At 35.5% G+C, this 14,563-nt stretch overlaps 2 protein-coding genes and 1 long non-coding RNA gene across 5 annotated transcripts; all 3 read right to left on the bottom strand.

Annotated features, from left to right (window-relative positions):
• Positions 1 to 4,176: 4,176 nt before the first annotated feature.
• Positions 4,177 to 6,665, bottom strand: LOC131010342 (probable beta-1,3-galactosyltransferase 8). 3 transcript variants are annotated; one of them, XM_057937827.1, is made up of 6 exons: positions 6,240 to 6,665; positions 5,505 to 5,717; positions 4,872 to 5,440; positions 4,676 to 4,801; positions 4,496 to 4,605; positions 4,177 to 4,428 (listed from the first exon to the last, which is right to left on the bottom strand). In XM_057937827.1, exons 2-6 carry the CDS (start codon positions 5,661 to 5,663, stop codon positions 4,274 to 4,276), a joined length of 1,119 nt encoding a protein of 372 aa, XP_057793810.1. In that variant the 5' UTR covers positions 5,664 to 5,717; positions 6,240 to 6,665; the 3' UTR covers positions 4,177 to 4,273. The 3 variants fall into 3 exon arrangements, with proteins under 3 accessions (XP_057793810.1, XP_057793808.1, XP_057793809.1); XM_057937825.1 differs by lacking the exon at positions 6,240 to 6,665 and having other exon boundaries at positions 5,505 to 6,132; XM_057937826.1 differs by lacking the exon at positions 6,240 to 6,665 and having other exon boundaries at positions 4,739 to 4,801; positions 5,505 to 5,777.
• A 684-nt stretch (positions 6,666 to 7,349) lies between these two features.
• LOC131010331 (protein NRT1/ PTR FAMILY 4.4) lies at positions 7,350 to 9,340 on the bottom strand. Its single transcript, XM_057937806.1, has 2 exons — positions 9,168 to 9,340; positions 7,350 to 9,098 (listed from the first exon to the last, which is right to left on the bottom strand). The coding sequence occupies exons 1-2, from the start codon at positions 9,262 to 9,264 to the stop codon at positions 7,540 to 7,542; spliced, it is 1,656 nt and encodes a 551-aa protein (XP_057793789.1). The 5' UTR covers positions 9,265 to 9,340; the 3' UTR covers positions 7,350 to 7,539.
• Positions 9,341 to 11,581: 2,241 nt separating this feature from the next.
• LOC131010393 (uncharacterized) lies at positions 11,582 to 12,685 on the bottom strand. Its single transcript, XR_009096545.1, has 2 exons — positions 12,128 to 12,685; positions 11,582 to 11,776 (listed from the first exon to the last, which is right to left on the bottom strand). It is a non-coding gene; the product is annotated as an uncharacterized LOC131010393 (long non-coding RNA).
• Positions 12,686 to 14,563: the final 1,878 nt, after the last annotated feature.

Genomic DNA, 14,563 nt, shown 5'->3' with positions numbered 1-14,563 from the left:
TCAAAATTAAAAATTATGTGCACTATTAATTGGCAAGAAATTTGTGTATTTAATTTGGAGGATTAACTTTGATAAATAAAAATACACTACAAGAAAACACGTATCTAACGATCGAATTTTAACAGTTCTAAAATAACGACATTCTAAACGCAGATGCAGAAGCAGATCGCGCAGCTCATGCAGATATATCGATCTTCCTCCTCAAATAGTTCTGATCAGACTCACCCTAACCTCTGATTAGCTCATTTTTATTTGACACTACTAGATACATACTTGAATACTTTGATTATGAATTTATAAACTTGTAGACATATATTTGCTACTTTTATGCATTTTGGATTCTCGGAATTGTTGTAGTTTAATTTGTTATATGTCTTATATTGCTATAAATCTTATATTGCTATTCAAAACATAAAAATAAAATAAAAGAATTAACGATAGAAAAATTGTCGTTAAAACAAAAAAAAATACTAGCGACCGTCGTTAACTAACGACCGAAAATAAACGGTCGTTAATTGTGCGGGGAGTTAACGACCGTTTTCTTTCGATCGTTAATTCTAGCTATATATGTCGTAAATGACCAACCAAATTCTACTCTCTAACGATTGAAAAAATGATCGTTGATTACAAAAACAACGATGCAAACAACGACACTTATTAATGGTCATTAAATCGATCGTTAGGGCCTTTAACAATCATTTTTTGGGAATCTGCTACAGAATTTTTGGTCGTTAGGATTGTTTTTTTTTTTTTTTAGTGATAGTAAAGTTAATTCCTTGTTTATTTTGATGGATTAAAAATTTGGAATATCTCAATGCATTTGATTATTTCTATTATTTAAATTAATTTATCTTGATTCATATCCTATTAAAAATATGTGATTAAGGAAATCATACTCTTGAAGATAAAAATACTCAATCATGCAAAGTAAATTTTTCTGAAGAAAAAAGAAAAGAAGAAACAAATAAGTCGTCTAGGGATTTCCATAATTTAATACTACATAGCAATCACAATTCAATTTCAAACCACATTATTGATTAATTAAGTACTAGTCTAGGTCTCCATTTTGCAGAGATAGTAATTAATTAGAAAAAGGGATTTGGGGTGTTAATGAATAATAGTTGGAGACGCATTCGGCATAGGGATGTGCACATGCACGTTTGCGAAATTCCTCCTTTTTGATTCACAAGCACGTCTCCCAATCTAATATCAATAGTAGTAGTATCATTTACTCCTCATCTACATGTATATTTCCTTTATTGTTTTTCACGCCATCTTTTTTTTACTTTTCTATTATATATTGCTCCATATTTGATCTGTATCCTCGAAATTCAGAGTAATATCCATCATCTGCATGTCAATGACGAGTAAAATATTTGTGCACATATATTGCATATATAATTTGATCTATATCTCAATTTCGACGTATGATATATATACTTCTCAGTAGCAACAAAAATTCAAACTTTAATTTGGCACAAATTTGCAATTTTACTCGGTTCTTTAAAAGTCGTCAATTTATAGTTAGTATTTTGCGATTGGTTGCTAATTGATACGGTTGTTTTGTAAATTTAGTCTAACACACGCTACAACAAAATGCTCTAGTAGTGACAATAATTTTTAACAAATAATGACAATTATAAATATCATTAAATAAAATTGCAACATGGTATAATCGGGTAGCTATTATATATGTCACAAAAATAAATACATGTCACTAAATTTAGTGACATGTATAGATGTAACTATTTATGTGATATGTGAAAGTGTAGCTACTTTTTATAATAATATATTTAATTGTTAGTTATTTGAAAATATTAATTTTATTATTATTATTAATAAAATAATAATAATAATAATAATAATAATAATAATAATAATAATAATAATAATAATAATTTACTTACAATTTTATGTGTAACTAAAATATATATAAATACATGTGCTTCAAAATATATATATATATATATATATATATATATATATATATATATATATATATAGGGGGCCGCTCCAATGAGACCCCCTAATTTTAGTGAGATCTAGGACACGATATGGTGCGTTTATTTTATCAATCATATGACTGATTTGTATCTGGAAGGTGATATTTTATCAATCATATGACTGATATATACATACATGTGTGGCCGGGTGTACGTAGCTACACTTTGTTACACCTAAAGATGTAACAAATTCTATGACTCATCTTTTTATGTCATTAAAATTGTGTCACTACTAGATAATTTTATTGTAGGAATTATACATATAATTGTGGTATTAAACTACTCCTATTAATTAACACGATATATATAGAATTAATTAGTAGCATTTGGATCATTTAGCTTTGAATTTATAAATTAGCAATATTGAACCAAATTGTTAAAATTATTTCCTAAAAAAAATTGATATATAGACCTAAAAAGTTAACATTTTGTGCAAAGAATTAGATTAATTTTTCGGTATTTATTTAGTCAACTGCATATACACCTTGCATCACAAAGTACCTGACTGTTTTAACCAATAGGTACTCGTGCATTATTATTATTAGGTCTACATAAATTTTATGTTCCAAAAATGGAGAGTGTAAATTTTTCTTAAAACAAGCTATCGTCCATGTATATAGTGGTGCTGGTGCAGATAAATTTAGTGTGTTTAGCATTGTAGGTTGGGGGATATTAGTGTCATATACCCATATATAGTAGCTACCTAATTAATTAACATGCATAATAACTCGCGTCGCAAACGGACATTTCTTGGACAAGTCGATTCGTGTTTTTTGACACCCACGATTCTGCATAATATAGAAGGATATATATTTCAATATATTTCACAGTAAATACTCCATCCGTCCCACTTCAAATGTCTTAAAACTATAAAATTATCTCATAATTTTGAGACATTTAAAGTGGGACGAAGAGAGTATCATATAGCGCGCTAATTATATATCCTGCTAATTACGTTTTACTTCATTTATCTTATGTACAAAGAAATTAATTAGTTCATTTAGTTTCATATATATTACAAGTATTAATAATTGGTTTCTCATAAACATCTTTGTCAGTTTCAGCTATATTACCGCTCATATATGTAAAAAAAAATACATACATTGCATCAAGACATGCAACTATTAAGTCTCTAAAACAAATAATTACTAAGAAAATAAAGTAATAATTTTTTCTAGTCACAAAGAAGATTCCGTTTAATCCTACATGATTGATTATAGTGCATAAGTTTGATGAGTCACATTCATATGATTGGAGTTAATATAATTCATTCATCTTATTTGATTACTTGTATCATTAAAGTACCTTATGGTGACAGTCTTATAATTAATTATATATATGAATTTAAAATATGCTATAGATACTTTTGAAGTCCCTAAATTCTTCGTCACAACTACATGCACCTACTTTGCCACATTTCCTATTGTTAAACGTTGTTTTATGCAGTTGTTTGAAATAACATGTTGATAAATTAAAGTTATGGTATATACAATTTTTTAAAATAAAAATCAAGTATAATTCATAGTACGATAACAATTTTTTTATATAAAAAATATTATTAAAATAATAGTTATAAGAGTGGACAACGTGGCACATGTAAAATTATGGGACATCGGATTTCATCCCGTATCATATGTATTCCTCGTCCATAAAAAATAGTCCTAGAAATGAATGCATGACATGAGTTTTATATAATAACAATAGTCGAGTGTATTGTGAGTGGAGAAGGGGTCTCAATTAAAAATTAGTGTTAATAATGATAATTAATTATATATTTTTTAGGCAGAATGATAATTAATTGTATTATGAGTGGAGAAAATGGTCCACCATGTAATAGAAAATTTTAAAAATTTGAAAGAGATTAATTTTTGTGAACATTTTAAAATAACAAAAATGAACTATTATTATGAATGCAAAGACTAATAGTTATTATAAGAAGCAGCGACACGATTCAAATTAGAATATATAAATAAATATTATTTTAGACTTGCAATTAATTATAGGCTTTCATCATAATTTCATAATGTTGAATGAACGGAGTAGCAAACATATTTATAATAATGAAGAAACGAAAGTGAAAATAAAGAAGAAGAAGAAGAAAGTAGCATATGGAAGTGAATATATAGCAGTAAAAAGAAAGAAAGAAAGAAAGTAGGCAGATTGAAGGTGCATGTAGTAGTGATTCAATTAATTTATTGATGATTAAAGTAATAATGAAATCCAAAAGGAAGTGAAAATGGGAAAATAATGGTGCGGTTGGGTAATGAAAATTAAATGGAGAGATGGACGCTCCAAATAGCGTCATCACCTTCTCCACACGCACTGTGCACTTTCTTCATCCTCTCTACTGATTTGCATATCCCACTGCATTGCCAATCAAATGATGCCACGCACACACTCCCCGCGTGAGTTTTGAACTCGCAATCTGCATGCAACCATTAATTTATCATCAATCCACCACTTTATTCATTAATTGAATATAATCACCCTACCCGGAGGCGTTCCGCAGCACATAGAGTGGTCGTCCACATGCTGCACTTCCAATCCGATCAACCATGCACCCAAAGATACGTCCTCGTTTGCGAACCGGTGCAAGATGTCTCTGCCATAACATAAACATCTTCATCTTCCCTACCTCAACTAATTCAAATCAGATTAATAATTATTCTTACGAATTTATGGAAATATAATGCGCAAGGTCCTTGGAGATTGCATAGATTTGGCCAGTTGCATGCCTGAAATATTTGTTCCCTTCTTCCCCGAATTTCCAGTACTCGGGCTCGTGATATTTCACACCTCTGCATACATATATATATATTCAAAATTAATTACAAAAACAAAATAATAAAATGAAGTAAGTATACTGACTTCTGAGAAAGCACAGGGCCGGACTTCATGCAGCCGATATAGGTCCTGGGTTTGGATGTGTGCTTGGCGAGCGTGGTGAGGAGCATCCCCAAATTGAGGTGAACGTCGTCATCAACCTTGACGTAGAAGTGCGCATCCCATGTCGCAACCGCCGTCGAGAAAAACAGCCGCGTCTTCGTCGACAGCTGGTGGTACCCCTCCACGTGATCCAGCCGCAGGAAATCTCTGTACTCCGCCTCCTCCGCGTCGATGGCCCGGTCCAGGATCCCCCCGCGCGTCGCGCTGTGCCCTATCACGAACCGGATCACCACCCCCTTCTCCCTCTCCACCTTCTCCAGCTGCTCCCCTTTCAGCATCCACGTCTCTCGCAACGACTCTCTCCGCCTCTTGCTGCTGAACGCCGTGTTTATCCCTATCACCACGAACGCCCTGCTGCTCCCGTTCGAACTCGATGCCGTCTTCATCTTCTTCAGCGAGGATACGCTTTTATCCAGTGACTGGATTGCTTCGCGTGTCTTCATCACTTCCCCCATTATATCACTATCGCTCGGAATCTTCTCCCCCAATTTCTAACAAAATCAAACACAATTACTCATTTAATCAAGTAGAAGCTTAATTAATTAGACCACTTACGCGCTTATTATGATCACATTCGTCCGCGTGTTGGAGCCGCGGCGGGGGCCTTGTCCGTGTGGTAAACAGGGTTCCTGCAAGAAAGCATGCTATACATAGGGCAGCAATAACCTTCAATGGAACTGATTTTCCTCTCATTTTCTTGCTGATTGACAGCATATGCCAGGCCACCTTCTTCTCTGCCTCACTCCTTTTGCTGTGATTCCTGATTTCCTGTATCAACAACATGATTGCTTGCTTCTGCTTATGCAAATTCATCTATCTCTAATATATACTAAAAAGGTAGGCTGAAAAAAAGTAGCTATGCCTATAGGCATTAATGATCTGGGCTGTTAATAGCCACAGAATGGATGTAAATTTAAGCATGTCATGTTTGAGGATGTGTTATGTTGGGTAAAGAATTTCATGATTCTGCAAGAAACAACTATTAGAATTTCCATTTCTAGGAGGGAACCAAGTTCCAAGTCAAATTACTGAAAAGGAAAAAACGTGTGCTAATTTGCTACAGCCAGATAATAATTCCATGTTCATGATTTTGGTTACAGGTTCAATGGTTCCAAATTGCTGTACTAGGAGATCAAGATTTAAATTCCCATACGAAATGTCTATGGATTTGGTCTTACCACAAAGCACACAAAAACTCCATTTCTGGGGCTAACATATATAATGCAAAACATTACTGCCTAAAAATGCATAACATAATTATAAAATAAAGGAATTAGTGCATTTCAGTACCTGAGATGATGATATGAGAAATCATTAGAATCTGGAAGAAGTTTGATTTGAAATATCAGTAATTATTAAGTAAAGTAGAGATTGAAGAAGAAAAACTTGTCTACTTGTTTTAGAGCTATTTAGATGGCGTGGCTGGTTTTTATTGGATGCTTAGGAGATGGTGCTTGGATGGCAGTTTGATCATGAGTTTCTCATGTTTCAACAAACTGTTTACTTGAAATTACAGTGTGTGGCCCTTTTTCTTGTACACATAAATCATACTTCCGGGGCTGAGGAAGGTTTTTTACTTCTCTTTCGCAGAAAATGGAGCACTTTGGCCGAATTTTTGGAGTCGTATTAATTTAAGCACAACAGAGGCTGATTCTAGATATTCATTTCTTTTCAGTATTCTAACTTGGAAGAAATAGCAAAGGTGAAACCACAAATTTTAGGTTGAATCAAGAAAATAGGCTCAAGTCTGCTGATATTATACTTGAGAAATGGAAAAGTGATATGTTGCTGAGATGTGATTTTGGAACTTCCATATTTTGCTCAATTTTGAGGTCATGCTAGTAATCTCTCATGACAAACATGCAAACTATATTTCCAACATCTAGTTTGCAGCTCAACTTGAGGAACTGTACTAGATGTAGAGTGTTATGCCCTTGGAAAACAAGGCATGAAAGCATTAGTGTGTACATATCTGTTCATTTAAGGATGTTTGGTTCCATGTCTTATTTGATTACCAAAGTTAGTAAACATATGGGGATATTATGTATGTATTGGCCTTTGATGAAGGAGGAGATGAAACAGTTGATGCTTGAGAAAAGGAAAAATAAAAGATTATCTGGAGTTGAGAAGGTGGCAGGAAACATGTATGAGACATGTTTGATAGTGGAGGTTGGGAGTGATGGTGAAAGAGTGAAATGCAGGGGGACACCCAATAACATATTCATTCCCCTGTCATTTTCTTTTACCACCTTTACCCCAAGGGGAGGTGGTTAAAAAGCAAACAACCATGGTTTCAGTAGGATCATTACAAATTAAATCAAGACTCTGCTTTTAACTAAAGCACACTACCCCACCACCCACATACTATACAAACTTACTTGTGAATGAAATTGACACGTATACACTTAATTAGAGATTATTGTTCCGGACCTAACTTTGCGCGATGTCCAATTTAACAGTAGCACGGAAGAGATAGGAACAAGATACAATATGCATAAAGCAGCTGTGGCCTAGTAGGCTTCTTTTCCTGCTCCACTACTCAATGGCGTACAAAAATAGAAGAAAAAACAAGAAATCGTATTACTAAGTATTAGTGGTGATTGTAGTTTAAACTTAAAGCATTGTGTTTGTCTAGCTCCTGCGGCAATTCGGTGTCGAGTAGTGGAGATTGAGTGCGAGAATACCATCTAGACCAGAAGAGAAAATTGAAGAAGTTGACGAGGCTGAGTGCAGCTAGCAACCAATAGAAGAGGTCCAGCCTATCCTTGTTGAGATCGTTGTTGCTCAACCAGCCGCCACCGGACCCGGAGGTGACTCTGTTCACTAAAGAAACCAGAAGGGAGCTGAGGTAGAACCCAAAGGAATAGGAACAGTATGTCATGGCCGTGAGGAAGGACTGCATCCCTTGTATTGACTGCTTGTAGAAGAACTCAATGAGCCCTACAGCAGTGAACATCTCTGAGAGGCCGAATATGAGAAACTGTGGAGCTATCCAGAAAATGGAGAGTGTCTGTGTGGAGACTCTTCTCTTGTGCTCAATGATGGCTGCTGCAACCATGGAGAAAGTGGCGATGAAGAGGCCCGTCCCGACTCTCTGGAGGGGGGAGATCCCGGAATCCTTCCCCGTGAGGCGCCTGGCGAGGGGGACGAATGTGGTCTCGTAGAGGGGGACGACGACGATGAGCATCATGTAGGGGATGGACTGGAGGGAGGCGGGAGGGATTTGGAAGTTGGGGGTGAGGTGAGTGTTCATGGAGGTTCCCTGTTGGACTGAGAAGGTCTGCAGCTGAGCTAAGATGGTGTTGAAGATGATTGTGCAGGCGAATATGGGCACTACGGAGAGGAGAATCTTGACCTGCTCCACCTGGGAGACGCTGCAGAGGCGCCAGGGGCTCTCATCGCTGCCGTTGATGCAAGCTGCTTTGTCCAGGAACCGGAATTTGTTGGTGTGGAGGGAGGAGGAGTGTAGTGTGCTTGCGTTTGATGGGCATATCTGCTTTCTCTTGGAGATTGCAGCCACGAACACCTGAGCAATGGGGGTGAAAATGCTGCCGCGGGGAGGGGTGTTGCGGTAAGCGAAGGAGCCTGAGATCAAGCATATGAGGCCGACAGCCATGGCGGCGGCGGAGACTCCGAAGCCGACGTCCATCCCGGAATGGGTCTGGACCCAGACGAGGAGCGTGAGGGCGAGGAGCTCGCCGGTGCAGAAGGCGAAATAGGCGCAGTTGAAGAAAGTGGAGAGGTTCTTGGATTGGTGCTTGCCGAGCTGGTCGGCGCCGTGGGAGATTATGTTGGGCTTGAGACAGCCGCTGCCGAGGGCGACAAGGTAGAGGGCGCCGTAGAAGATGGAGGCCTTGTAGCCGGAGGCCTCCTGGAAGGCGGAGGGGCGGAGCTCGGGGACGTGGGCTTGGACGGAGAGGAGGATGAAGCCGGAGAGCTCGACGAAGCCGAAGATGAGCATGGTCCAGAAGCTGCCCAGATAGGAATCGGAGAGGAATCCGCCCAAGAGGGAGAGCAGGAAAATGGTGCCCACGAAGTTGGTGACGGTGTTGGCGGCCTTGGACAGAGGGAAGTGCATCTCGTTGAAGACGTATGTGATGAGGTTATTCCCCACCGCAGCTACTGCCATCATCTCGAAACCTTGAAGCCCTGCACATAAACATATAGTATAAATTAAACTCATTCATTGGATAAATGATGAAATCATGAAATGCATGCCTAGGACGAAGAGAGCAGCAGTCATGCCGCCATGGCGAGTGGGTTTGGAAGGTCTCCCTCTCCAGTCAACAGATTCGGACTCTTGTTCCATATCCATGCAAATTATAATCTGCTAGCTTTTGAATGTTCCCCTTTTTAACACAATCAGTAGAATAGATATGCTCTGCTCTGCTACTCTCAAATTAAGTTGAGCCTTTATTTATAATGTCCCCTGCTCTGTTCTGCTGTGGGTTGACTTTTCTGGTAGTGGGGCGGCCCCACTGCCCACCAATGTAGGCCCCACCACCATCTTCCATGGATTTTTATATACAGTAGATATACTACCATATTTCTCATCAAATCCAATCTGCATAGTTCAGGGAACCATCAAACCGAACTTGTCAATGTCCCCCAATTCCTCGACCCCTTCCACCACCACCATCATCCAGAGAGAGAGAGAGAATCATGTACGTTCGTCTCAGCTGTTTGAGTTTTGCAATATATAGGTGGTGGAGGAGCGTCAACTCCTTACCACTTGTTTAATTTCCCATCATATATTATAATCACCTTGAAAATATTCATTCTCCTGCATTTCTTTCAACACCCACCGCTGCTTCCATTCCCCATGGATACGTCATTTTCATGCATCTCTATTTCTCATGCACTATCAATAAATCCTTTCATTTCTCTATATGATCAATTCCATCAAACAAATTAATTTGTTTATCAACTACCATCTATCTGCATGCATATATATAGCATACCACTATTATTTTGTTTATTTTTCCTTGTAATTTGTGGACAGAAATACATACGCTTCCTTAATTGGTAAGGTAACATATAGATGCACTCGAGAGTGGGAGTAGTAACTGGTAATATACAATGAATCAAATCAATCCATTTTGATTAATAATAGCATTACCCCCACCCGTCTTTTCACTTTAATTAGTCAGTAAAGATGTCAATTACTTCTTCTCCTTTAACCTCTTTTGGATTAATTAAGTGAGTGGTGACTTTCAGCCTCAGCCTTGCGAATAAAACCAATATAATTGGAAGTTTGGAACAACAAAATTTACCAAATATTGGCGTTAATGGACCATACTTACTTAGCAATATGGGTTAGAGTTTATGAGTGAGCTTTTTTATCTTTAGAATGCTATAAGATACACATAGGTTTTTTTTTTGAAGGGTATAAGATACACATAGTTACAAATAAAATAAAAAGATAATTCACACTTTGATAGGAATCGACCAAAACCCTCTAACTATGGAGAAATTTTTTATGCTTTAACCTTGCTACTTGGGACTAGACCTTATCGGCGGGAGTAAACATTAATTTAAACAGATTAATTTTGCACTTTTTCCATTGTAATACATTGAAAGATTAGAGAGTATCTCAAAACTTATATGTTTAATTGCTCAAACTTCTGAGTAACCACGCTTATTATATACATGACATATACACATTATATTAATTAATGAGTTACCCTCAAACAGTGGTGTGTGTAATGATGATCGATGAGTGACCAAATAGCAATCCAAAAAATCATCATTGAAACTCCGTGAGTGGCGAGGGTTGACAATACTCTTCTTCTCCTCCTTTTTTTTAATTTTTTTTTAATGAATTCGCATATATTATCAAGTGAAAGTGGCGTATAATTACTAGAGTAACCTCAAAAAGTAATTTCATACACAAGCACTTTGGGAAATAGGTCAAACTATAGAATTTATTGGCTTTCTAAAATGTTAAAGGGCCACACTTTGTGGTGTGGTACATTCCATACATGTGGTTGGGCCTGGTCGTGCCGAACCGAGATGGGTCGGGTGGTCGGGTCAGCTCATCTAAAAAAATCAAATCTGCTTTACCAAGCAAGATCTTATGTACGTATACAAAATCTTATTTGTTTTTTTTTAAAAAGTCTTACTTATATGAAAAATATTATTTGTATTCGTAATGTAACACCCTAATCTAATTAAGGAGTTAAATATAAAATTTAAATAAATATTTAATGCGGAAGTCTTTTAAAATAATTTAAAACTCACTTTTAAAATAAATATTTTCGAAAATAATTTTAAGAAAAAGAAATATTTAAATAAAATTGGTTTTTAAAGCACTTTTAAAACGATTTATAAGATATCAAAATTTTCAATAATGTATTCAAATATAAAACTTGATTTTGAATTCATAAATTTAAACAACTTTATTTTCAAAGCACGACATGAAGATGTCAGAAAAATAATTAACTAATTAATAAAACTTTTACTAAGGAAAAACTCTAAGTATAAAATAATATCTTTTTAGCAGCGGAAAATATAACAAAATAAAATCTTTATATGATTAAAAATTTTGTATGTATCCATGTATATATTTTCGTAAAGATATAAATTCTTAAATAAATATTTGAAATGAATTTAAATATAAATTAAACAAGTCATGACATTAAAATAATATAACAACATTTATTTAAATAAATCACACACAAATCTCAAATAGTATAGAATTTCAGAGTTTACATAACCAAAAGATATCACATGAAATAACATAATATGTTTTAGGAAACATTTATCTTTAAATAGATTCGACGCGCCCATTCGACTCTCCACGCGCCTCCGATATCAATCACCTGAAACTGTTGAATATGGGATGAGCATACAGGGTACACTCAGTGTGGGAACATGCAATAATTGTCCATGTTAATAAAATGGTAACACATATTGTCATAACGTAACATAACTTCCATACGCACTGTGGCAATCCAAGGACTTTAATGTCCCGGACCCTATATGTGGGCCCCTGGCGACAATATAATGGTTGCAACCCTGTAACATGAAATCGCTTTGTGGCATACCAAGGACGGTGAAGTCCTGGACCAATTATGCTGGCCCCTAGCGATAAATATTTTTACAACACATACGGTAAACACATAATATTAAAATGGACAAATATTAACCACGTGCATGTACTGAAATAAATCCCACACCTGAAACTTGAACTTTTGAGTTTTGAAAATTAACTGCAAGAATTTAAAGTTCACGTCCTAGTCGCGCCGCACCTAGTCAGATAAATTCAAATAATTAACATAAGGGCCTAATTAAACTTTAGAAAATAATTTAGATTATTGGATCATATAAAAATAATTGATCTAATAAATTTAAGTAGTAAAATATATTTTCTTATAAAAATATTTGGGTTGATATTTATTTTAAAAACAAATATAACCTATTTAAAATAAAATCCTGCAACCCATTAAGAAATTAAAGGTTGAGTCCAAACATTTTTAATAAAACTTAAACCCATTAATAATTAAACTAACTAAAGCCCAAACCCATCTAACAAATCCCTAACTTAAATTCACACACCACAACACCCTCACAAACACACACCACTCACGCCACCCTCTCCTCTCTCTCTCTCGCTCACTCTTCCCCTTCCCGATTCTCCCTCTCCTTCGGCCTCCTGTCACCGCGCCACCGGACGGCACGCCGCCGCCGGGAGCCGCCGGCTCTGCCTCCCCTTCCCATCTCCTCAACCTCTCTTCCTCTCCTCTTCTCTCCTTCGGTCTCCTACCACCGCGCCACCGGACGGCCGCCACCGCCGGAGGCCGGCGGCTCCTACCTCCTCACTCTCCTTCCCTATCTTCCTATCTATTTCCTTTTTCCATGTAATATATAAGATCTATTCTATTTGATTTCTTATTAAATATAAATGATAGATTTGATGATGTATGCATGTATGAATTTGGAAATCTTGGTTTTGAGCAGAGAATGAAGAAACAATTTAGATGCTGAAATAAAATTTCATAGTATCTGCACAAAAGAAATCAAAATTACCACTTGAGCGAAAATGAACAGACGAGAAGTTGGTGTAAGAAAACGAATTGGGGATGATGAATTGAGGATGATGGATTGAGGTATAAATAGGAGAAGTTACGTCGGCAGCAATGAGAAGTAAATACTTGTTCGATGCTGTAGAATTCAAAGTTTTGAATGTGAAAGAAATCAAATTTCCTGCTGTAGAATTCAAAGTTTGATGCTGTGGAGGAATCAAAAATCAAAATTTGCTGCAGATGATAACAGATGGTGGCTGAGGAAATTTACACTTGCTTTCTAAGTTTCAGAATAAAATATAGCTGAAGATAAAATCAAAGTTTGCTGATCAAAGTTTGCTGCTGGAAATCAAAGTTTGCTGCTCAAAGTTTGCTACTGTAGTGTTTGTCAAATACTTACGTAAAGGAATTTATCCAAAATGATTTCTTATAAAAGATTTTCTTTTTTTTTTAAGGAATTTTGGTTATGTGCATATGTACAGAGGGGTTTGGTTTAATGGGCTTGTTTTGTTTCACAAAATAAATGAGAATGAAAGAAAAACGTAGTAATTTGCTGTGATGAATTAAAACATGAAATCTCACAGAAACAATAAAATTACCAGCTGAAGTTTTGTGAAGGAAATATCAGAAATGAGAAGTCTGTTAACTTGAATGAAATTTGTGCTCTGGAAAATTTTGATGAAATGAAACCTAGCAAGTTATTTGGGTGAATTTAAATGTGATAGCAGTGAGTGATATGTGGCTGAATAAAATTAGGTGGCTGAAGGTGATTAAATCCGAATATGTGGCTAAGGAAAAACTGAACCACGTAACATCTCATTTTAATTAAAGAAAGACATATGGACTTATAATAATAATTGGGCTTTAAAGATGATAAATGGGCTTTCAAATAATAAAATTTTAACCCAATTATCATAGAAAAAGAATAAAAACTATGGCCCAACATATTTATTAAAAAATTTGATAATATAAATTTGTATCTTTTTATAAATATAATCTATAGTTCAAAGTCATTTATCTAATTAGGGCGGTTAGATATCTGATAAGAATAAAAATAGGAATGGCTGGCTTGGAGACTTCTTTAAACAAATGTAAATAAATAGAGTAGAAATTGTTAATTTGCAGATACGAAAATAAGGTATCCAAATCCTTGAAATCATTAATAAACTATAAATGTTGAAACTTGAATAATTGTTTTAGGATCATTGCAAAAGAATTTGGCACATTAATAACAATAAGCCCAACACTAACAAAATTTATGAAAATATTTTATTCTTAATCCAAAATTAATATAATGTCCATGATAAATATATTTAAGTAAATAAATTTATTTAGGCCCAAATTTATATAAAAATATTTTTGGAATATAAAACTTTATTTCTATAGGTATAACCTAGAATTTAGAGTCATACATCTAGCTAGGGGCGCGACTAGATAATTCTCCACAAACTCGACTCATAGATTTATATTTTTAATATCTCGAAAATATAAAAATTTTCAAATAAAATTTGCAAAGGTAGTAAACGGTTTTGGGCTGTGACACGTAAAGTATCGTCTCATTTATGAATAAAAAGTATTAACGTATAAATT

This window comes from Salvia miltiorrhiza, chromosome 2, assembly GCF_028751815.1.
Source record: "Salvia miltiorrhiza cultivar Shanhuang (shh) chromosome 2, IMPLAD_Smil_shh, whole genome shotgun sequence".
NCBI classification, from domain to species: Eukaryota; Viridiplantae; Streptophyta; class Magnoliopsida; order Lamiales; family Lamiaceae; genus Salvia; species Salvia miltiorrhiza.
Note: the sequence above shows the minus strand (reverse complement) of the source record. Positions and strands in the feature narration are given on the sequence as shown.

Bases quoted from the DNA above. Each gene is read 5' to 3' on its own strand.
- LOC131010342 (XM_057937825.1), bottom strand. From the start codon at position 5,762: ATGAATTTGCATAAGCAGAAGCAAGCAATCATGTTGTTGATACAGGAA. The intron at 5,441-5,504 runs GTAAGTGGTCTA...TGATTTTGTTAG, and splicing joins AATGTGATCATAATAAGCGC to AAATTGGGGGAGAAGATTCC. The intron at 4,429-4,495 runs GTAGGGTGATTA...GGTTGCATGCAG, and splicing joins GTGCTGCGGAACGCCTCCGG to ATTGCGAGTTCAAAACTCAC.
- LOC131010331 (XM_057937806.1), bottom strand. From the start codon at position 9,264: ATGGATATGGAACAAGAGTCCGAATCTGTTGACTGGAGAGGGAGACCT. The intron at 9,099-9,167 runs GCATGCATTTCA...GTTTATGTGCAG, and splicing joins TGCTGCTCTCTTCGTCCTAG to GGCTTCAAGGTTTCGAGATG.